The sequence below is a fragment of the Schistocerca piceifrons genome, chromosome 5 (genome assembly GCF_021461385.2).
Source record: "Schistocerca piceifrons isolate TAMUIC-IGC-003096 chromosome 5, iqSchPice1.1, whole genome shotgun sequence".
NCBI lineage: Eukaryota > Metazoa > Arthropoda > Insecta > Orthoptera > Acrididae > Schistocerca > Schistocerca piceifrons.
In genome coordinates, this window is record NC_060142.1 from 91,702,147 (window position 1) to 91,727,001 (window position 24,855).

A 24,855-nucleotide genomic window follows, 5' to 3' on the forward strand; every position below is an offset into this window, starting at 1 on the left:
TTAGCATAAAGCACGTAGTTCATTGGCTTTTTCTTAATTCTAAATGGTTAGCCAAAGCTGTTGGCAACTGACACTTAGGTGGTTTTTCTCCCAAAGTAGTTACAGAAAACAGTCAAATCCACAGTGGTACCAGCAACTGAGAGTCTCATAGTCATAATTCTATTATGCTGCTCATTGTGGTACTGCTAAACATGCTGGAACATTGCTCAGTGGTAAAGTGACTGTTCTGCGGGGCTATCAGCCCATCCAGCAAATGGGGAAGGTATGGTTTTATGGTGTTATTCAGATAGGTCCAGTTCTGAGTTGGCAACATGTCTAATGGTTTTTCCAGCCAGTACTGTGAGGTTTGTGTCAGAGTCATTATAGTTGTCCCTGTGGTAACACTGTTTGTAGCACGGAATCCATTTCTCTTCCCTTCTCATTTGTGAAGGATGTATGTATGTGGTTTATAATCTCACAATGCATCCCATTACCACAGAAAATCCCTACTCGAATTACACACTGTACTGCCTACCAATCCTATTACAAGAAATCATAAGCACAAATTTAAACTGTACCCATAACATGTTTTACGACAAAGTTGTTCAATATATCTTGTACAGCTCAATACTCACTGACACGACGTAAGAGTGCACTGCTCCTTGTGTACAACCTACACACTAGCTTCTGCCTCCTACCTTCTAGTTTTACCTCCCACTTCTTTGTAGGTAATGGCACTGATACCTGTGGTATTGTTTCTAGGATAACCTTAAAATGTGTAACACATCGTGTGTGCATAATGTAAGTTCGTATTGGTGTTTGCAACATCACATTCACAGATGATGTCATCTCTATGACTTGTTATGGCCCTTTTTGATGCATATGAAATTTCTGCATTGTGCCGTTTGCTGTATAGGGACATGCTAGCATGACCCTTTGGCCAACACCTTACTCAGGCAACATTACGTTGGATTCATCCCTTCCTGCTCCTCAAGGTCTTTGGCATTCCCCTTTGGTACCCACTTCCAGACATCCTTCAATGTTTTCACAAATTTTGTATTTATTCCACACTTTTACCACTCTTAGCTTTAATAAATTAAATTCTACCATATAACGCCTTGTGTAGAGCCCAACGCTGTTATGCAGTTTTGCACTGTGTGTGTCTATGACATAGGGTAGATAAGCTTCCCATTCCTTATGGTGAATATTTGCATTATAACTTATCGTTTTACTGATGATACAGTGAACACACTCAGTCCTTCCATTTGCCAGAGGATGGAAGAGACTAGTTCTAAGATTGCAGATTTGCAGTGGGTGGCATAGTTGATTAATTAGTTGAGATATGAAGTTTTTGTCGTGGCCCATAGTTATTGTGTCGAGGACACCAAGCTTCAGTGACCAGTTTTTCACCATTTCATGTGCTACTGCACTTGCTTGTTGTTTCAGGATGTGAATCATTGCAATGTAATGTTGACAGTGATTTACAATAGTTAATATACAGCAGTTACCCACTGGTATCCTGTTAAATGGAGCCATAATGTCCGTGCCTTCCATTTCATATAGTTTAGACACCTCTGGTAATCTTTGAAGTGGTATTCATCGATGGCTCACATTGGCATGTTGTGTACATGACATGCTATTCTTGACATATTGGTCAACGTCCTTGCTTCATATTCTTCACCAAAGCCATTCAGTTACTCTATGATCCACTGTCCGATGCCCTCCATGTCCTGCTAACATGTGATCACGAGCTTCTTTTAATATTTCTTCCTTCGGTGCTCCAGGTACTATGACACAAGGCCCAGACTTTGTCATCCTACACAGTAGCCTATCACAAACAATGATCTGTGCTTACATTTTGAATACGTGACAGTCTGCATCAGCGATCTGCACATTCTGCCATTCCACATGGCTTCAACCAAGTGCTTTTAACCCTAGTTTTCATGCTCAGACCATCTGAATTGCCATGCTTCCTGTCAGATTTATGCATTACCTCAAAATAAAATGTGAGTAATTTTAGTGCACACCGAGTCAATCTACTTGAAGGATATTTCAGTCCTACTAGCCACTTTAATGCTGCATAGATTATTACAACTTTGAATTTAGTGCCATAAAGGTGACAATGAAAGTAAGTAATACTGTAAATTAACATCAGTACCTCCTTCAGTAGGTGAGTAATTCTGCTGCAGTTCATTTAAATGTTTTGATTAACATGCTTCTGGGTGCTCATTACCATTTACTTCCTGATTCAGAACATATCCCACTGACTGGTTGCTCATACCAAAAGGCAGAATAAACTCTTTTCCGTAATTCAGAAATACTAACATAGGTCTAGCTGTTAGTGCCTGTTTCAGTCCCTCAAATCAGATTGACAGTGAGCTGTTCACTGAAATTTTGCATCCTTCAACAAATGTGTTAATAGTCTACCAGCATCAGCAAACACTTGACAAATTTTCTATAATAATTGTGTAACCTTAAAATGCCTGCAAATGTTCACATTTTGCAGCAGCAAGAAATCCGAGACTGTACATACCAATCTTAGATTGGTGCTTACTCGGTCATGGCTAAATAAACAGATTAGACTTCTACCACAGCAAAGTGACATTTTTAATACTTAATGTTAAGCACTTTAAATGTATTGCTCCTTCCAGCTGTAGCCTGTGCCCCTTCACGTACCTAGAAAAAACAATAATATCACCTAAGTAGACCATACACTGGCCTGTTTTTAATACCCCTGACATGCTGTCCCATAATCACTGAATGTGTCCAGTACGTTCTTAAGTCCAAAAGATACCCACTAATATTGGTAATGGCCACAGGTTATGGTAAATGTGATCTTCAGCTGGTTCTCTAGCACTACTTCAAAGTGGTAGTAATCATTTGTGAGATCCATTGTTGGAAAAATACCTCCATTGACCCAAGTTCTCCAATGTTTCCTGAATATTTGGTATCAGATATGCATCCATCACAATTTTGGCATTTAAACAATGGTAGTCACAACAGAACCTGTGTTTCCTCATCCCACATTGCTATTTTTGGGCATGATGACAACAGGTGCTCCCCAGGGACTATCACACTCTTCAGTAAAGCCATCATTTAGCTGTTGATTGATGAACTCCTCCATTATTGGTTGCAGGAGAAAAGGTATTCTGTATGGGTTCTTATAGACAGGAGGATTATCTCCCCATCAGGATCCTGTGTTGCATCATTGGTGTTGCTAGTGAGGGTCCACAAGGACTGAACAAATCTGTGAACTGTATCAATAGCATTTCTACAGCTACCCTACCTTACCATTCCATCTGATTCACTTATTTCATAATGCAGGTGCATTAATTGTTTGCTTAATGCAGAGGTCCACACTTTACATGTCAAAATCATCCTAGTACAGGTCATCTAGTATGGAAATTAATAACCCCTTTGGCAAAACCACTCTGTCAGCGACAAAATTATCCACACTAGCTGGAATCAAGTATTCTCCATTCACTCCCTGCACTTGTGCCACACTCGTGTGATCTATCCAAAGTGTCACTGTGTTTCAATGGCTCTATAATGTATAAGTATCACTCAGGAGGTGAGTACCTACATTTACCAAGAGCAATTTTCCTGTGCCTTTTAACAGATTATAGTGCAAATGGGCCTTAATGATTCTGTATGCATTTTTATCAGTTCCAATTTTGTGCTAAGAGAACCTTGTGCTAATATATCATTTGCAGCTGTCTCTCCCAGTGAGAGCAATGTTCCACCAAGTTCGACAATGTGCTAAGAAAAATCAATTTTTGTATGATGCTTATTCAATAAATCAGCTACAGGATTGTACAGTACCCCTCACTGACAAACGACAACACTTTCATATGCTCTCAAAAATTTCTTGCCCCTATAAAAATTGAACAATATTGACCTCAATGATGCCACTTCATTGTCCCTTACTCCACATAATCTACATTGTAAGGGATTCACTCTTTCTGCCCAGGAGGGTAGAATAAATGAGCCTCTGTGTCCTACCTAAAAGGGTAGCATACATGGACTCCTGTGTCCACTAAAAGTCAATGTTCTGTACCATTCACCATACCAACTAAGCAACATTCTGCTTCTGCATATGTCTTTATAGCAGGAATTTCACTGCAAAAGCCCCAGTTGCAGAATTCATCTTAATGTCTAATGAACTTCTGCCACCCTGTTTCTCATGCCTACAATCCCACATGTGATGTCCTACCACTGCACACTCACAGAACTTCTGTGGTTGGCAGTATTACTTTCAAAAGTGCCTCAACATCCACACCTATAACATTTTAGTTCTGAAGAGAAAACGCTCCATTTATTCTGCACCTGTGTTGCTATATCCATCTCTTTCAGCTGTATAGCAACAATAATGACAGCACCAAGATCCTTCAAGTTTTACGTATACACTGTCCTTGTCATATCAGATGAATTCTCCCTAAAAAAAAAAAAAAAAAAAAAAAAAAATCTAGCATTCTATGTTCTGCAACCTTGTTCTGCATTAACTCATAGGTTTGTGCATTGCTTTCCTAACTCTGTCCAAGAATGTTTCCACTTTTTCATTACATTTTTAGGATATTTCATTGAGTTGCTCCCTAAAGAATCTGGTACTGTTCCATTTATTGTAGTGCTGAATGAGCCCATTTTTGAGTTGCCGAAATGTATGTTTCATTCAACCCTTCATGGTATGCTGTGTATGTCTTTGCCTCATCCATTAACTGTGATATGTCCATGTACAATTGTACTTCATACATCCAATCACTCAGCCTCATGGCAGCATCCAAGTTATCAATAAATGCTACTACATCTTTAGTTGTTTCCTGAAAATGGTGTTGCCAGACTAGCAGTGGCTGAATTCAAGGTATGAGTGGATATTCTGATTCAAGCTTTTGTTTCTACTACCCCAGCAAGTTCACTCTGTCTGCCCATGTTGCTTACTGGCAGAGCATCCAGCTGCCTTTATGAAGTAGAATTACTTTCGTCCAGCTTAGCCACCTGTTTCACCAAGGATTCAGCTGCTTCCTAATCATCAAAGCGTGTGTTTGTTATCCTAGCATTTGTGCAGATCCCATCCACTGAAACACAATACACTTGAAGTATGTAAAAATTCACTGATAACCAATACAAGCATTCAGACATACAACAAAAGAAATGCCTTCAATATTTATGACAAATAACCAAGCACATCAAATCAGTGCAACAATGTGTCTCGTGCCCATTACATCACCAAGTACTGTTTTTAGCTGGTACTGACTGTGCACAAGGAAACTTGTGGCCCACTAAATTACACTGCTGTCATCTCACTGGCCAAAACTAGTGTTCCATATAGTTTTCCTTATACTAAGACACATCTACAGGTCCTTCCAGTTTCATAAAATGCATCTGAAGATTTTTATGCACAAATCTCACCACCATTCCCATGCCCAAGAACATAGGAAACCCCAAAAATATAAAGTTCATTCACCACGTCTATATCACCAAACCTGTAGCACAGAGTTGGTGATTATGTCACAGTTGGTGCTTCCTCTTGATGAATGGCAGCAGTCGATGCTGCAGACACTTCTGAAACCAGAAAGTTGGTGTGTCTGAAATTGGTTGCTTTACCTGGATGATGGTTGTCCACACTGCAGCAAACATTTCTGGCAGCAAAATGTTTCGGCCAATAGTTGACCCATGTATTAGCAGAGGATTGGCCATTTGTACATCAGGAAATGATGCTGCTTCCTTGCTTGGACATGGGTTGTATAAGTGGTGGTTACTGGAACTGCTTGCCAAGTCGTCAATGAAACATTAATTTTTACAACTGTCTTTTATTCATTTTGATACAGAGACAGGATTGTGGCAGGTGGGAGGTTATTGCCTCTCAATGATATTAGTGGCTGCCAGTAGGCCAAACACCCTGGTCAGCAACTGCCATCTTTCAGAGTCAGAACAACAAGCATAGCAATGGTGGATGGTGGTATCAGTAAAACTGCTGCCAGAGTGCATCAGACATAGCATCCGGCAGCCTGACTGGCTCATGGCACCCTTAACACACCAGAGACGATGGTGTTATACTGTAACATTCAACATGGATCAAGTCAAAGTCATATGGCTGCACTGGCAATGGTCAGCAGCAATAAAGGCCCTCAGAAGCTGCTGTGCAGCAACAGAGAGACTGGGAAGCCCTAGCCCAAGCTCGAAGATACGATCCACGAGGGAGGTGGTCACCAGCAGAAGATAGACACTGGCAGGTGATCCAGTGGTGAGAAAGTGCCAAGTTCCTCTATATATGGTTCCCAGCTCAGGTAGACACCTGCTGCCACTGGTGATGACGTCCTTGGAAGGTGATTGGATGCTTCATCTGGCACTGCAGTAGTCTTCACCTTGACGTTAATGGCTGATGAAGAACGGTGGTTTTCGGCATCATGTACACATCATGATATGGTCAAGTATAAAGTATGCCAGCGAACATCTGAGAACATCTGATAGTGAGGGTCTGATTTGGGGTGGTGTTTATGAGAATCTACTAGCCAGCAGCTACTTTGCAACACTAGGATCTCCTCACCAGAAGAGACAACAGTCTGCAGAGGACAGGTGTCACCATTGGGTGCTGATGACTTCATTTGTTCTGCTCTTTTTGTTAAGTCAGCTCCTGCAGGAGTCTTCCCAGTATTCTACCAATGACCCAAAGTCTGCCACCTTCTTTACCCACCTTCATTCCATATCATATTCCTACAAAGTGTTACACCCAGGTATTTGTATGACCTATCCAATCGCAACTGACTCATTGATATTATAGTCAAAGGATACTACAGTTTTTCGTTTTGTGAAGTGCACAGTTTTACTTTTCTGAAAATTTAAAGCAAGTTGCCAAGCTTTGAAGATCTGACTGAATATTTATGCAGCTTCTTTCAGACAGTACTTCATTATAGATAACTGCATCATCTGCAAAAAGTGTGAGGTTATTATTAATATTGTCCACAAGGTCATTAATGTGCAGCATTAGCTGAATGCTAGTTCCAGGATGGTTAAATATATGAGTTCCAATGTTTTATCACTGTATTTGTTGGTTTTAAGCAAGTATGTCAAAATCGGCAGTTTTGTAGATACATAATTAAGACTCAAAATGTCCATCCTTGTTTCAAGAAATTTCGCAGAGAGATGCACTTAGCTTTAGGCCAACAACACTAATTATTACCTCTTGTGGAATTAAGGGAACACATTATATGCTCACATTTTATGGCCTGATATGAGACCAAAAATCTCCTGTGTTTGAATCAAGATAGAGAAGATCCTAAGAGTCAGGCATCACAGAGAGGTTTACTGTTAGTAATTTGTGGGTGTACTTTCATAGAAGATTGAAGCAACATATCACTTCCTCTCACTTATGCTTCACAGAATGACCATATAGTGAAATATGAGTATATGGAAACTTACTGACAGATATTCTTCTCACACACTATACACAAATGGAAAATGAAAGGGAGAGAATGCTAGCTATACTCAATGTACCCTCTGTGACAAACCTTGAATTGGAGTGTGGAGCATAGATCCAGATATAATATTCTACAGCCTTGCTTTTGCACAATAATGACAATAAACACTAATCCTTTTGAAATGGGGCCCACATCTCACTCAGGCTCTCACTGTAGGCTTCTGCCTGATTGAGACTCAGGCTCTGTCTCAAAAGAGTTAACATTAGACTATTCCAGAAGACAATAGAGATTGGAAGGAAAAAAATACTTAGCTACCTTGTCTAGAGGTGAAGACAGTGAGAGATACTTCTTAGCTCAAAACAGATTGACTTGAGTTTTTTGACCAGTTTATTAATATGATGATTCTATTATAATTTGTTATTCACCTAAATAAAAAGAAATTACACAAAAATTTTCTTCTTGTAATTGATCAACAATATATGTATGTATATATGCCTATAGTATAGTTATTGTTAATAATTGTCAGCGGCATGAGATACGGCATAAATTGTTCCAACTGTTACATGTTTACTGGGTTAAATCTGTGAAGTAGAGCACCCTGATGTCAAGAAACTTAACAACATAATTTTTGTAAACACTACTTGACGGCCAATGTCATGCCAGAATCATTTTACATCAGTTTTTTTCCACGAACATTTTTTCATAAAGCGTAAATCATGGGAAAATTATAAATATGTTTACAAAAAACTGGGTGTGAATTTACATTGTGGACACAGGAAATTTGATGGGAGCTATAAAAAATGATGGAAATGGCAGGAAAATGTTAATTTTGGGAACATAAAAGCAGGGATATACTGTAGTTCGCAATTGAGTTATACGTGTTTGTGTAAGATGAGGAGTTAAGCAGTCTGCTGTGAGCCAAGAGAGAAAATCACAATTGAAGGGTACTAAAAACTGAAGAAGTGATATGAAGAAATGTAGTCAGTCACAAAGAAGGAGAAATTGTGAATAAAGTATGAAATGAGAGCTTCTCTTTCTGGGTGTATGCTCATACTTGTAGATTCCCCCCTCCCCACACCCACCCCATTTCTCTTTAGCATTTCATTTTATTGATCTCTGTTCTATATATCAGTTTTTGTATTTTAACACTTTATGTATTCACTAGTCTGAAATACACTTTTTTTTAAATTTTTACAGATAAGCCAGAATGTGCCATTACTCAAGCTGAAATGGATGGAAAATTGGTTTTAACATGTTCTACAAGTGCAAATCCACCAGAAGTTGATTTCACTTGGCGAATCAAGAATGAAAATGACACAATAGAAGAAAATGTGGAGAAAAAAGGACAAAGCAGCATTCTCACTCTGGAATCTTATGTTGAAAATTTCCGCACATATTTGTGCTTTGCAAATAATAGTGTGGGAGTAGGAATTCCTTGTGAAAGAGATGTCACAGGTGAGAATGAAATATTCCTTTTTCCTTCTTATATTGCAGAATCCATAGATCCTTAATGTATATGCAAAATATGAGCAATTTTATGTGCACTTCACATTTTATAGTCTTCTTCTTACATCTGTAATACAGCTTCAGCACACCTGAAAGACAATATGAATGGGCAACAGTAAAAATTTTTATCGGGTAACTTTTATACATTGATGGAAAGTTTGGGCAGAATGTAAATAATCTAGGAGTAAAGGCAACGTGTGTGTGTGTGTGTGTGTGTGTGTGTGTGTGTGTATGTGTGTGTGTGTGTGTGTGCTTGTACTTTGTCCAAAAGCAAGTGAAATTTGAAGTGGTTGTGTAACAGTGAACCAATCAGTGTCTCAACTATTTAGAAACCTGTTATCCTTACTCCTAAATTGTTTACACTTTTGTACATTGTCAGACATAGGTAAAAAACATTTATAGTTGCAATATGCAGCTTGTGAGAGTTACGAACCAGAGACTCTTCATCTGACCACACAAAAGAATACAAATTTAAGTAAATATAGCTGTTCTAGGATTAAAGAATCTAAGGTCAAGAAACACACAGTAAAGACAACATGGAAGGGAACTTAATTGTGAATGTTAATAAGAAACAAGATTTGAAATCCTGAGGATCTGCAAAAAGAAAAAAGAGCAGCAAATAAATCAGAGATAGGGAAGGACAATTTGACAATCTTGCATAGACAAGACAAAATAGGGTAGAAACATAGAATAAGGTAAGAAGAAAAGTTGTTGGAAAAGAAGCAGTGAAGGGAAAGAAGAAACTAAAGAATATGGAGAATACAAAATAAATTCCAAAGAGAAAATGAATTGATGGGGATGTGCAGTGAACAGTGTGAGTGAATAGATGGGGATATGTAGTGTAACAGTGAAACAATGGAAGAACTATGGCGGGAGGACACTGAATAAGAGAAAAGAAAATGAAGAACAAGTTGATGAGAAGTGGGTGTTGTGGAACAGTCATATGATGTGAAGAAGTGTCCATGTGTGAACTTCTGACATACTTGTGCATTGCCATGTAGTGAAGTGAATACAAACTCATTACATCTTTCATATTTTGTTGAAAAGAAATAATTTCCATATAAAAATTGCAGAAACAGTGATTACTAAATATGTTCTTTCATTTCCATATGCACTTAAGTTGTAACAAAGTAAGTAAACACAAAGAATATTAAACAACACTCTCTATTGATAGTAAAGACTCTCTGCCAAACCAGCAATTCATCTTCTATCTCTTGCTTTGGCTACTTGCACAGGACCTAATGTCATCTCAAGTCAGTTATATCGTGTGTAAAAACAATAGTAATTTTGACAAATTGCCTGTTGGCGTCTGTTTGAGTTCTCTGACCAACATTTGTTTGATAATTCTTCTAACGTTTCACAAGCACAAGTGGCTAGCGTTGTCAAAGCATCACTCTCAATTGCTGATGGTGGACTTGGAGTCAAGCTCACAGCTGCAGACTATATGTACCTGGCATGTCAACATTCAAGAGTTTTTCTGTGGTCATTTCTGCTGTGGTTCTGCCCTTGCTGCCTGCAACAGTTTTTTTCTACAGCACGGGAATCCAGGATCTGTTCATCTGGAGGCTTTCTTCTTTCTTGTTGAGCTATTGTCTTGTTTCCTTTTATCCTTTGCCAATCTGAGGCCACCTTTGACCTCCTTTGTCAATTTATAAATAGTCTTATTTGCGTAATATATGGCCGATTCTGTCTGCCACTCTAAGAGTGTATGGTAGAAAGACTGTACATCTAAACATCTACATCTACATTCAGACTTAAGTGCCTAGCAGAGGGTTCATTGAACCATTTTCATACTACTTCTCTACCATTCCTCTCTCGAATGGCGTGGGGGAAAAAGGAACACCTAAATTTTTCCGTTCAAGCCCTAATTTCCCTTATTTTATTACGATGATCATTTCTCCCTGCGTAGGTGGGTGTCAACAAAATATTTTTGCTTTTGGAAGAGAAAGTTGGTGATTGAAATTTCGTAAATAGATCTTGCCACAAAGAAAACTGCCTTAGTTTCAGTGACTGCCACCCCAACTCATGTATCATATCAGTGACACTCTCACCCCTATTGCACGATAACATGAAACAAGCTGCCCTTCTTTGCACTTTTTTGATGTACTCCTTCAATCCTACCTGGTAAGGATCCCATACTGCACAGCAATATTCCAGCAGAGGATGGACAAGTGTAATGTAGGCTGTCTCTTTAATGGGTTTGTCGCATCTTCTAAGTGTTGTGCCAACAAAGTGCAGTCCTTGCTTCACCTTCCCCACAATAATATCTCTGTGGTCTTTCCAATTTAACTTGCTCGTAATTGTAATTCCTAGGTATTTAGTAGTACTGACAGCCCTTAGATTTGTGCAATTTATTGTATACCAAAAATTTATCAGATTTCTTTTAGTACTCATGTGGATGACCTCATGCTTTTCTGTGTTTAGTGCCAGTTGCCAATTTTTTGCACCATACAGAAATTCTCTCTAGATCATTTTGTAATTGGAATTGATTGTCTGATGATTTTACTAGACAGAAAATTACAGCATCATCTGCAAACAATATAAGGAGGCTCCTCAGATTATCACGTAGATCCTTTCTGTAAATCAGGAATAGCAGAGGGCCTATGACACTACCTTGCGGAACACCAGATATCACTTCTGTTCTACTCGATGGTTTACCATCTATCACTATGAACTGTGACCTCTCTGAGAGGAAATCATGAATCCAGTCACACAACTGAGACAATACTCCATATGCAATCAATTTGATTAATAATTGCTTGTGAGTAACAGTATCAAAAGCCTTCTGAAAATCTAGGAATATGGAATCGATTTGAGATCTTTTGTCACCAGCACTCATTACTTCATGGGAATAAAGATCTAGCTGTGTTGCACAAGAATGATATTTTCTGAATACGTGTTGGTTATGTATCAATAAGTCATTTTCTTCAAGGTGATTCATAATGTTCGAGTACAGTATATGCTACAAAATCCTACAGCAAATTGAGGTCAGTGAAATGGATCTGTAATTCAATGGGTTACTCCTATTTCCTTTCTTGAATATTGATGTGACCTGTGTTACTTCCCAGTCTTTAGGAACAGATCTTTTGTCAAGTGAGTGGTTGTATATGATTGCTAAGAAAGGCGCTATTGTGTCTGCATACTGTGAAAGGAACCTCATTGGCATATCATCTGGAACTTTCTTAAGTGATTTGAGTTGTTTCATAACACCTAAGATATCTACTTATATGTCACTCATGCTAACAGCTGTTCTGGTTTTGAATTCTGAAATATTTACTTCATCTTCTTTCATGAAGGAATTACAGAAAACTGTATTTCGTAACTCCGCTTTAGTGACACCATCATTGGCAACATTTCCATCGCTATCGCGCAGTGACAATATTGACTGTTTTTTGCCACTGGTGTACTTTACATACTACCAGAATCTCTTTAGGTTTTCTACCATATTTTGAGGCAATGTTTGATTGTGGAAACTATTAAAAGCATCTCACACTGACGTCCACACTAAATTTCAAGCTTCCATGAAACTTAGCCAGTCTTGGGGATTTTGCATTCTTCTGAATTTGGCAAGCTTTTTTTTGTTTCTTCTGCAACATTGTTCTAATGTGTTTTGTGTACCATGGTGGATCAGTCCCGTCTCTTATTAACTTATGCAGTGTGAATCTGCCTGTTGCTGTCGATACTGTATCTTTGAATTTGAGCCATATCTGGTCTACGCTTACATAATTTGCTTGGAAGGAATGGAGACTCTCTCTTAGGAAGACATCAAGCAAATTTTTATCTGCTGTTTTAAATAGATATATTTTGTGTTTATTTTTAGTGGTTTTGATTGATATGGTTTTAAGCCTCGCTACAATGACCTAGTGTTCACTAATCCCTGTATCCCTCATGACACTCTTTATTAGATCAGGATTATTTATGGCTAAGAGGTCAAGTGTGTTTTCGCAACCATTTACAATTCGTGTATGCTCATGAACTAACTGTTCAAAGTAATTCTCAGAGAAAGCATTTAGTACAATTTCGGAAGATGTTTACTGTCTTCCACCAGCTTTGAACATGTATTTTTGCCAACAAATCGAGGGTAGATTGAAGTCTCCATCAAATATAACTGTGTGAGTGGGGTACTTATTTTTAATGAGATTCAAGTTTTCTTTGAACCGTTCAGCTATTATATCATCTTAGTCGGGGGGGTTGGTAGAAGGAGTCAGTTATTATTTTGGTACAGCTGTTGAGTATAACCTCTACCCATAGTAATTCCCAGGAACTATCTATTTCAGCTTCACTACAAGAAAAATACTACTGACAGACACAAACACACCACCACCTACTTTATTTAATCTATCCTTTCTGAACACGGTTTGCGCCTCTGTAAAAATTTTGACAGAATTTACCTCCGTCTTTAGCCAGATTTCTGTTCCTATAACAATTTCAGCTTCAGTTCTTTCTACCAGTGCTTGAAGCTCTGGTACTTTTCCAGCACAGCTACGATAATTTACAACTACAATACCGACTGTTGCTTGGTCGATGCCCGTCGTTTCTTTGCCCTGTACCCTTTGAGAATGGAGCCCTTTTTGATCTTTCCCGAGACTGTCTAACCTAAAAAACCACTCAGTCCACGCCACACAGCCCCTGTTATCCATGTAGCTGCCTCCTGTGTGTAGTGGACACCTGACCTATTTAGCGGAACCTGAAACCCCACCACCCTATTGTGCAAGTCGAGGAATCTGCAGCCTATATGGTCGCAGAACCATCTGAGCCTCTGATTCAGACCCTCCACTTGGCTCTGTACCAAAGGTCCACAATCGGTCCTGTCGACAATGCTGTATATGGTGAGCTCTGCCTTCATCTCGCTAGCAAGACTGGCAGTCTTCACCAACTCAGATAGCTGCCGGAAACCAGAGAGGATCTCTTCCAATCCATAGCGACACACATCATTAGTGCCAACATGAACCACCACCTGCAGTTGGCTGCACCCTGTGCCCTTCATGGCATCCAGAAGGATCCTTTCCACATCTTGGATGACTCCCCACCAGTGTGCACATGGAGTAATGTGACTGAACACAAGAATGATATATGAATAGTCAATGTTGTATCAATCATGCATTTATTTTCTGCAATTCATCTGGCAGTATCAAGCATTCAGAACTGACAAGTAACTTGTTCACCCCTTCAGTGCCTACTATATAGGGTAATGAAAAGTCTGGTCAAATGTAAATAATGTAAGGTATAAAGGTAACAACTCATTGAATAGTAGAGGTGCTGAGTCACCTAAAGCCAAAAAAACAAGTTTGGGAACTTAGGGATTAGCCTACACTACCTGCACTCGCTCATGAACATGAAAAGGGTCAGTTTGGGGCAGTGTTGGAAAACTCTGCTCTGAAAGTTCTTGATGTTGTTTATCTGCCTTTCAACAGCTCTGCATCATATTTGATGTTTTTAAGAACAAGAAGAAAACATTTGGATGAGAACAGTCTGTCAGCAGATATTCTAAACTGAACACCATTTCACGTTACTAAAAGTAAAAGAAAAAATTGCTCACAGTAAAACTATAGAAATAATTTATAAATTATGAAGTGCAGCAGTCAGTTGTCTTTTTTTTCAGGTTTTATTTGGAAAATCCAGATTCCGGCTAGTGCCTGCCATTGTCAATGCATTATTTTCTAGTCTCAATGCATCAGTTCCCTGTTGTTCAGGCGTCAGTTCACAGATATTTGGATACTACTGAGTAGTATTCAAAGAACTGTGACTGACGCCTGAACAACAGTTCACAGATCTTTGGATACTACTGAGTAGTATTCGAAGAACTGTGACTGACGCCTGAACAACAGGGAACTGAAATGCATTGAGACTTGATAATAATGCATTGATAGTGGCAAGGCACTAGCCAAAATCTGGATTTGCCAAAACAAAAAGGGGGGGGGGGACTGATTGCTGCACTTTATAATTTATAAATCATATCACAGTTGCTGAGTGCACCCACATACCTAATGGAAGGTAACTTGATAGAAATAATTATTTCTAATGTTGTGTGACATTACTGCACCTGTTTAAGTTCTGCTGTTATCTTGATTACCGCCATATAATTCTCTTCATTTGCTTCATACCTTAAATTCTTTAACACTTATAGGACCTACAGTGCATACTTTGCTTGAATCATTTATAGCAGCTTGTTTATACTTCCATTTGTGAAGAAAGTGCGAGCACTACCCTAACACTTGGTTGCTATTCATTCATTGGTTACAGTATTGCCACCTTTCATCCTGTATACCCATGTCAAAAATAAAATTTTCATTTTGTGACTTGCTTGTAAGTTTTGATTATTTTGCACAACCTGTTAGGTGTGGCATGCACACTTTATTCATTATCTCATGCAGCTTAATGAATTTGTTTTAGTTATATTTGTTCATTTTCTGCCTTTGTATTGAAAAAAGGCATGGTTTTGATGCATTTATCAGAGTTAGTTCATGTCAAAATGTGAAACTTAGTGTCTGGGAGACCTTTTTTGTAAAATAGTAGAGACTATAATTTGTTATTTAGACATTTTACTTTTTTAATTGTGCTATCATCATTGTCAGCAAGTGGATCCAAGTGAATGTGTCAAAACCTTTATTTTAATTCTAATTATATTTAGCAAAACTTTCATTTTAAATTTGACTCACACTTCCTTGTGTAATGTACAGTGCCAGACTTCATCACTTTGTTTGAAAGCTGATCACCTTTCTTCCAGAACTGATGAGTCAGTGGTGCACTACACGCTAGAGGCATCTATTAATGTGAATGACTGTATGTGGAATGCACAAATGTTTTTTCATCTGAAGTTACTTTCTGTTCAGTCCAGATAATGAAAGCTGTAGGAGACGTAGAATATTAGTATAAGACCCAAAGATATGGTCATGAAGTGTCTGTAACCCTAGTGATAATTGCTGAAGCATTTGCAACAATGTCCAAGAGTTTGAAGCAGTCTTAAAAAGCAGTGGAGCTGGTATAATACAAGATACAAAAAGCTGGCGCAAATAGAAATAGACAACAGTGAGATTTTTGGGGTGCATCTAAGTGATATAGAAAATATATGCAACCTTGAAATGGAGGTTATGTATTCACTGCAGTAGACAAAAAAGTCAAATCCAGCAAGATAGAAATTAAAGCTGCATGCTTGATTGTTTAGGCAAATACTGAGCAAGTCTTTTTCAACACTTTTGGCCTCTAATGACAACATTAAGCTTGTAATTTTTTATTCATTTACCCATTTCAGGCATAGCCCATCATCAGAATATCAGAGAAAATAGGCTAATATAGTCATACGGTTTCAATCATAATGTTGATGTGCTCAACGGACTGCATATTGCACCAGTGTTACGATTGTAATCATATGACCCATTACTCTGTATTAAGTTATTTTGTATGATGTTCCAATGATGGTCTGTGCACCGAATGCATAAATAAATAAAATTTTAACAAGAAGTGGACTGTTGTGATTAGTGGACAGAAAGCCATGGAAAAAGATGTGCTCAGTATTTACACAATGGTCGCCAGGCTCCCATGTAATTTTATGTTGCAAATTAAACTTATTTGGACAGGACTCACAGAGGGTGAGCATCACCTTTTAGTTGAGTCCTTCCATTGACCACCCATTCATCCGTAGATGTAACTGAAAACCTTATAGAAACCCTCAACATGCTAATACATATGTTCCCTGCTCATGTTTTCTTTATTGGAGGAAATTTTAACCATCAAATCATTGTAAGTCTGCAGGCTTCCGTGGCCGTTGTCACTAAAGTTAAAATTTTCTGGGTTATTAGGCCGCGTCATGTTTCTTCTAAAATGTTTGACGTTTCGACCCCTCTGCTGGGATCTTCCTCAGGTCTTTTGGTGTCCACTACTGCTAGAACACTGTTCTGTGTTTCCGTGGTGCTCTCTCATAAGTCAAACAAACCTGTGCCAATTTATATTGCCATTCTTTGTTTACTTTCAATATCTGTTGTCAGTCCTATTTGATATGTTGGAATGGCTTCCACACATTAGAGAAGTACTCTAAGATAGGACACACAAGAGATATTTTAAGAAATCTCTTTTTATACTGTCTGTACATTTTGTAGGATCCTGCTAATGAACTAAAGTCTGCCAGCTGCTTTACCTAAAATGAATGTATGTGATGATTCCATTTCATATCCCTTAAAATTGTTACACCCAGGCATTTCTATGAGTCGAATGATTCCAGATGTGACTTACTAATTTTTTAGTCATTGTATACATTTCTGAATATTGAAAAAAGTTGCTAATTGTTGCACCACTTTAAAATATTATCAATATCTGACTGTATATTTGTGCAGTTTCTTCAGATAGTATTTCATTATAGATACCTGCATTATCTGCAAAAAGTCTGAGATAATTATCAGTATTGAAACTTCCTGGCAGATCAAAACTGTGTGCCGGACCGAGACTCGAACTCGGGACCTTTGCCTTTCGCGGGCAAGTGCTCTACCAACTGAGCTACCCAAGCATGACTCATGCCCCATCCTCACAGCTTTACTTCTGCCAGTACCTCGTCTCCTACCTTCCAAACTTTACAGAAGCTCAGCGCACACTCTGCTGCAGAGTGAAAATCTCATTCTGGAATTATCAGTATTGTCTGCCTAGATCCCAGCATTCTTCTCTTGGGCACACCTGAAGTTACTTCTACTTCTGTTGATGATTCTCCATCAGAGATACATGGTGTGTCCTCCCTATGAATAAATCCAAGTTTGAGTCACAAATTTTGTTTGATACCCCATGCATCATACTTTGGTTAATAAACTTCCAAATTGCACTGATTTTCAGAAGTCAAGAAATAATACATGTGATTGCAGGCTTTCTCGGTGCATTCCAAAGATAAAATCTTTTCAGGTGATCAGCAGTGTGTTGGCATCTTCTCTCCACAACATTTCAATAAATTTCATACCCATCATCTTCAGGCAAAGATGGTGGGTAGGAAACTCACTGAAACATTGCAACAAGGCAATGCCATGCCTTGGGTGATCATCTGAGAAGATCTTATCACTGAAGAAATAATGCTTGTACCTGACTGCCTTTATCAATGGCTCTCAGGATGTCATGTAAGGCAAGTGCAGTTTGGGTCTCACATGATCAGTGTCCTTGGAACCCATGCTGGTTGGCACATAGGACATCATTCTGTTTGAAATATCTTATTATGTTTAGCTCAGAATATGTTTTAGGTTTCTGCAACAGACATCATCATTATTGGATGTTAGTTTTGTAGTCACTTCTGCTAACCTTCTTGTAGATAAGTATGATCTGTGCTTTCTTGCAATCAGTGGGCACAGTTCATAGTTCAAAGGTTCTCTGTTATATTGTAATAAATGTAAGAGCTTTCTCAGCTCGAAATTCTGTATAGTTTCTGACAGAGGTTCCATTACACCTTGAAATGTTGTTTTATTTTAGTGATTTTAACTGTTTCTGCATACCACTGACACTAATACATCACTCAGTTGAAATAAGTAGTTCTCGTAACATGCAAAGATCAGCACATTCCTCAAACTGGGGAACTATCAAGAATGGGGTTCCACAAGGGTCAGTCTTGGGTCCTTTGTTGTTCTTATTATACACTCCTGGAAATGGAAAAAAGAACACATTGACACCGGTGTGTCAGACCCACCATACTTGCTCCGGACACTGCGAGAGGGCTGTACAAGCAATGATCACACGCACGGCACAGCGGACACACCAGGAACCGCGGTGTTGGCCGTCTAATGGCGCTAGCTGCGCAGCATTTGTGCACCGCCACCGTCAGTGTCAGCCAGTTTGCCGTGGCGTACGGAGCAGCATCGCAGTCTTTAACACTGGTAGCATGCCGCGACAGCATGGAAGTGAACCGTATGTGCAGTTGACGGACTTTGAGCGAGGGCGTGTAGTGGGCATGCGGGAGGCCGGGTGGACGTACCGCCGAATTGCTCAACACGTGGGGCGTGAGGTCTCCACAGTACATCGATGTTGTCGCCAGTGGTCGGCGGAAGGTGCACGTGCCCGTCGACCTGGGACCGGACCGCAGCGACGCACGGATGCACGCCAAGACCGTAGGATCCTACGCAGTGGCGTAGGGGACCGCACCGCCACTTCCCAGCAAATTAGGGACACTGTTGCTCCTGGGGTATCGGCGAGGACCATTCGCAACCGTCTCCATGAAGCTGGGCTACGGTCCCGCACACCGTTAGGCCGTCTTCCGCTCACGCCCCAACATCGTGCAGCCCGCCTCCAGTGGTGTCGCGACAGGCGTGAATGGAGAGACGAATGGAGACGTGTCGTCTTCAGCGATGAGAGTCGCTTCTGCCTTGTTGCCAATGATGGTCGTATGCGTGTTTGGCGCCGTGCAGGTGAGCGCCACAATCAGGACTGCATACGACCGAGGCACACAGGGCCAACACCCGGCATCATGGTGTGGGGAGCGATCTCCTACACTGTCCGTACACCACTGGTGATCGTCGAGGGGACACTGAATAGTGCACGGTACATCCAAACCGTCATCGAACCCATCGTTCTACCATTCCTAGACCGGCAAGGGAACTTGCTGTTCCAACAGGACAATGCACGTCCGCATGTATCCCGTGCCACCCAACGTGCTCTAGAAGGTGTAAGTCAACTACCCTGGCCAGCAAGATCTCCGGATCTGTCCCCCATTGAACATGTTTGGGACTGGATGAAGCGTCGTCTCACGCGGTCTGCATGTCCAGCACGAACGCTGGTCCAACTGAGGCGCCAGGTGGAAATGGCATGGCAAGCCGTTCCACAGGACTACATCCAGCATCTCTACGATCGTCTCCATGGGAGAATAGCAGCCTGCATTGCTGCGAAAGGTGGATATACACTGTACTAGTGCCAACATTGTGCATGCTCTGTTGCCTGTGTCTATGTGCCTGTGGTTCTGTCAGTGTGATCATGTGATGTATCTGACCCCAGGAATGTGTCAATAAAGTTTCCCCTTCCTGGGACAATGGATTCACGGTGTTCTTATTTCAATTTCCAGGAGTGTATATTAATGACTTGCCATTCTATATTCATGAAGAGGCAAAGTTAGTTCTCTTTGCTGATGATACAAGTATAGTAATCACGCCTGACAAACAAGAATTAACTGATGAAATTGTCAAAACTGTCTTTCAGAAAATTACTAAGTGGTTCCTTGTAAACGGACTCTCACTGAATTTTGATAAGACACAGTACATACAGTTCCGTACAGTGAATGGTATGATGCCATTAATAAATATAGACCTTAATCAGAAGCATATAGCTAAGGTAGAATATTCCAAATTTTTAGGTGTGTCCATTGATGAGAGATTAAATTGGAAGAAACATATTGATGATCTGCTGAAACGTTTGAGTTCAGCTACTTATGCAATAAGGGTCATTGCAAATTTTGGTGATAAACATCTTAGTAAATTAGCTTACTACGCCTATTTTCACTCATTGATTTCATATGGCATCATATTTTGGGGTAATTCATCACTGAGGAATAAAGTATTTATTGCACAAAAGCGTGTAATCAGAATAATAGCTGGAGTCCACCCAAGATCATCCTGCAGACATTTATTTAAGGATCTAGGGATATTCACAGTAGCTTCTCAGTATATATATTCTCTTATGAAATTTGTTATTAACAACCAAACCCAATTCAAAAGTAATAGCAGTGTGCATAACTACAATACTAGGAGAAAGGATGATCTTCACTACTCAAGATTAAATCTAACTTTGGCACAGAAAGGGGTGAATTATACTGGCACTAAAGTCTTTGGTCACTTACCAAATAGTATCAAAAGTCTGACAGATAACCAACAAGTATTTAAGAAGAAATTAAAAGAATTTCTGAATGACAACTCCTTCTACTCCATAGAGGAATTTTTAGATATAAATTAAGAAAAAAAGAAAAAAATATTAAAAAAAAGAAAAAAAATAAAGTTATATTAACTTAAGTATGTTGTTAAATTAACCTAATTATGTCATGTATTGGAAAATTTGACTCGTTCCACATCATTACGAAATATCATATTCATGATCCATGGAACTAGTATTAATCTAATCTAATCTAATCTAATCAGCTTTACATTGGTGTGAGAAGTAAGTTGGCATAGTACTTATGTGCTCCTTAGTAAAGGAACATTTGAAAACCTAGTTCAGTGCTTCTGTTTTTGATTTGCTAAACTTGATTTCAGTTCCTTTGTCATCTGTGAATGTTAGACCCTAACTTTGGTGCCATTGACAGCTTTTACTTTTACCAATAATCTCTTTAGCTTTTCCAAGAGGTATTGTCACAGTAGTCATTGAAAGTTTCACAGATTGTCTTCTTCACAGCCAAATGTGTTTCGGTCAACATCTGTCTATCTCTAGTGCTGTGCTATGATGAGAAGAGGTGTGCTTTGAGATTGAATGTTTTTTGAACAAGCAAAATGCAGACTTCTATAACTAAGAGTCTCTGTCAAGTCATCAGTTGTGAAGAAATGGGCCAACACCATCTTCAGGTTCCATTGTCACAGCTTTATTTTCTCTAGTTGATTGTTAAAAATCTGTAAGTACTCCTCATATTCCTCCTACTATGCTGCATACGCACATTAAATTAAATTTCATTATTTGACCATTCTTCTTGGTGTTGCAATTTTAATGGGTATCAGTGTATTTTGTGAACCTAGAATTGATATACTGCATTCTGTCATTGCTGTGAGTAAACGCAGGCAGACTCTCACTTTAGTTACATTTCCTATTACATCAACATATCAAATTTTGATCTGTCACTTTACAGTACTTTCTTTAATGTCTTAGAATTTATCAGTGGGTTAAACCATTGTGACATCATACATCATAGCTTAAACTCCTTGTTTGATTATTTCCAAGTATATGGCTTAAAGGAATATTCTGCATCATCTCTATTCATTTTATATTAAGTAGACTGATAGTAGAACACCATTCTAGGGTGTTCCATTTCAAGTAAATGTGAATGCATTAGATGGCCGGATCTATCTGACAATATGAACATGAACAGGACTATACTTTGATTAAAACAACATTGTTGATGTTTCAGCTAGTTGAGTGGCAGGTGGCAGCCTTCAGCCAGTTGTAGTTGTTTCTTGAGCACTGTGTTCTTGCAGTGTAGTCGATTTTGTGGGTAAACACGGAGCCTTGTTGTGATTGACTGGCTATGAACGAGCATCACTGTCCTTCACCGCTGAAATCTGTCAGTCACACAGCTATTTTATTTGAGTTGCAGTTGTTTAATGGAAGTTGTATGTAAGAGAAGACTACTTTGTATGCATATTAGACTGTGATGGCAGAATGAGCCATTTAGCATTGAGCAATGACTGACATAGTTCAGCAAATTTGTCAGTAACCTGTTTTGTATGCCCCAGATGGATTCTTGATAGTAAATTTGAAGCCTCTTAGTGAGAACTCTAATATTTGGGATCAGAAATAATGTGAATTGAATGTACAGTGAAATGTGTGGTCTGTGAGAGAACAGTATCAATTCAGTGCTCCAAATATACTACATGATATGGATTACAAAGATGTCTTTCATATAATTGGCATTCAGTGATGGCACAGCACAATAGGAAAGGCTAGGTCTTTACAGGTACATCTATAAATAAGGTATTTCAATAGCTAATCATGCTTGGACAAAGTACTGTTTTTAATTTAAACAGTGGAATCTTGCTCATAGTGCAATGGACTTACCTTCTCCAGCTTATCTATCATGATGTTTGTGATAAAAGGACATTCGCAATTCATGTTACAAAATGTATAGTGTTTCAGTACGCTTGAAGCATTTGCATGGACATAGAACAAAGGAACCACATTGCAGGCTGAATTATCTGTGCTAGTTGGAGTATACATATAATATGGTGAAAAGATCACCAGAGGTTCCACAACACAAATATAAAGAGTGTTACTAGTGTTACTATTACTACTACTACTACTACTACAACTACATTACATTACTACACTGTTCTGCTTTATGTGTCCTCTGAAGAAGGTTGAAAATTCATAAGCTGAGATACCATTTTCCATTCCTTCAGCTACACATCTACCACTCATCTCATCCACTATACTATGAGTGGTTGGTTATCTTACTTGTTGCAAAATGTTACATCTACACTGTGTATGCATTGAAATCCTGACTTGGATTGACTGTGCTGTGTTGTGGTAACAGGAAGATTTTAACAACATAATTTTTCACAAAAAAATTACAGAATTGAGGGATTCCAAATTACTAAATCCTATAATCATCCAAAATTGGAGTAATGGGTGCCAAATTACTAAAGCCTGTAGTCCATGCATCATTGTGCATTCTGGAGGTATAGAAATAAATAAAACTATCAATTGTTGGGGGGATTGTCACTCAGTGTCAGGTATTGTCATTGAATGAGGTCTGTTGCATTTACCGAGTGAGGTGGTACAGTGGTTAGCACACTGGACTCACGTTCAGGAGGACGATGGTTGAAACTCGTATCTGATCGTTGTGGTCTAGGTTTTCTGTAATTTCTCTAAATTGCTTAAGGTAGATGCTGGGATGGTTCCTTTGAAAGCGCATGGGTGATTTCCTTTTCCATCTTTCCCTAATCTGAGTTTGTGCTCCATCTCTAATGACTGCACTGTCAGCGGGATGTTAAACATCGATCTCTTCATTCTCCTCTGTTGAATGCATCAGTTGAGATAGCACTAATGCTCTTCTGTTCTTGTAACAGTTTCTTGCACATCCACACACAATCACAGTGATTCTCATTCTCCAAACTTTGGCTGTTTTGCGATGGTTTGTGGTATAAACATAACATACTGCAATATAATTTCAGTGAGATCAACCTCAGAAACATGGTTTTGGTAACAAAAAGAACAGGGGTAACCTTACACAGAATAGTTCAAGAATTGATTGATTGATAAGTACATAAACGAGATTGATTATAGAAGAGAGAAGGTCTTGCAAGAGGTTAGCTATGTTGGTCTGCACTGAAAAAAGTATAAATTGTACTTTATTTGTTTAAATGTACTGTAAATGATATGCAGACTGCTGTAATCACATTTAAGAAGAGAGAAACAATATGTACTGAATATATTGGCAAATTTGGTGGTACATGTATACAGTATGATTCATCACAAAATTTGACAATATATTGTGTGTTAATTAGCTCTTTCTTCTTTATTTTGATGATGAGAGTATGCATATATGTACAACTTCCAGTTGATGTGTATAAACAAAGTGCAATTTAGACAGTTCTTTCATTGTATAAACACACAAGATTGAAAATATTGCTAAGCTTTCAGACAATGCCTTTTCTAAGACCCACAAAACAAACACATATATTTTGTGCTCAAGGAGATGAATGAGTTCCAAGGGGCATGGAGGGAACAGAGGTAGCAACCTCTGCCCGCTGACTCCGAGCACCTAAGTTGTCAATGGATGTGGGGTGGTGCAGGGGTAATGAGCTGCCCTTGTCTCATACAATGTTGGCACTACACTTGCACACATATCAATTTATGCTCCAAATGACATTGGTAGTGCCATTTACTGCCCACTGTACCAGTTGTCATATGCTATATATGGTGTGTCTATGAAAGTAAAAGCTCAGACAGGAGTGTAACACATGCTTACAAGATTCGTAAAACTAAAATAAATTGTTTTGTGTTGAATGATGGTGTTTGTTGCTACTAATTCTATATCAGCTCTCATTCACAATTCAAAATTAATAGGAGCCAGTAGTAAAACTTACATTGTGGAAGTAAAAATAATGATCAGTATTTTGAACATTAACATAACACTGAATTGTAAGCACCCATGAATCACTCAGAATCAGTCTCACTATATTCCTCGCCTGTGCATAATGAGTTATCATCATTACTACTATCTGATTCAGCAGTACCAATAACTGATCAATAAATGATTTTGTCTACTGAAAATTTGATGGCACCATCACATCTCCTATAGTCT

The 24,855-nt window shown here is 38.9% G+C and overlaps 1 protein-coding gene across 1 annotated transcript in view; it reads left to right on the plus strand.

Annotated features, from left to right (window-relative positions):
• The window catches only part of LOC124798758 (hemicentin-1), a 1,218,631-nt gene that overhangs the window by 1,050,569 nt on the left and 143,207 nt on the right, over positions 1-24,855 (plus strand). Inside the window, exon 16 of the mRNA XM_047262286.1 lies at positions 8,592-8,849. Coding sequence (XP_047118242.1) covers positions 8,592-8,849 — 258 coding nt within the window. The remainder of the gene's footprint in view (positions 1-8,591; positions 8,850-24,855) is intronic.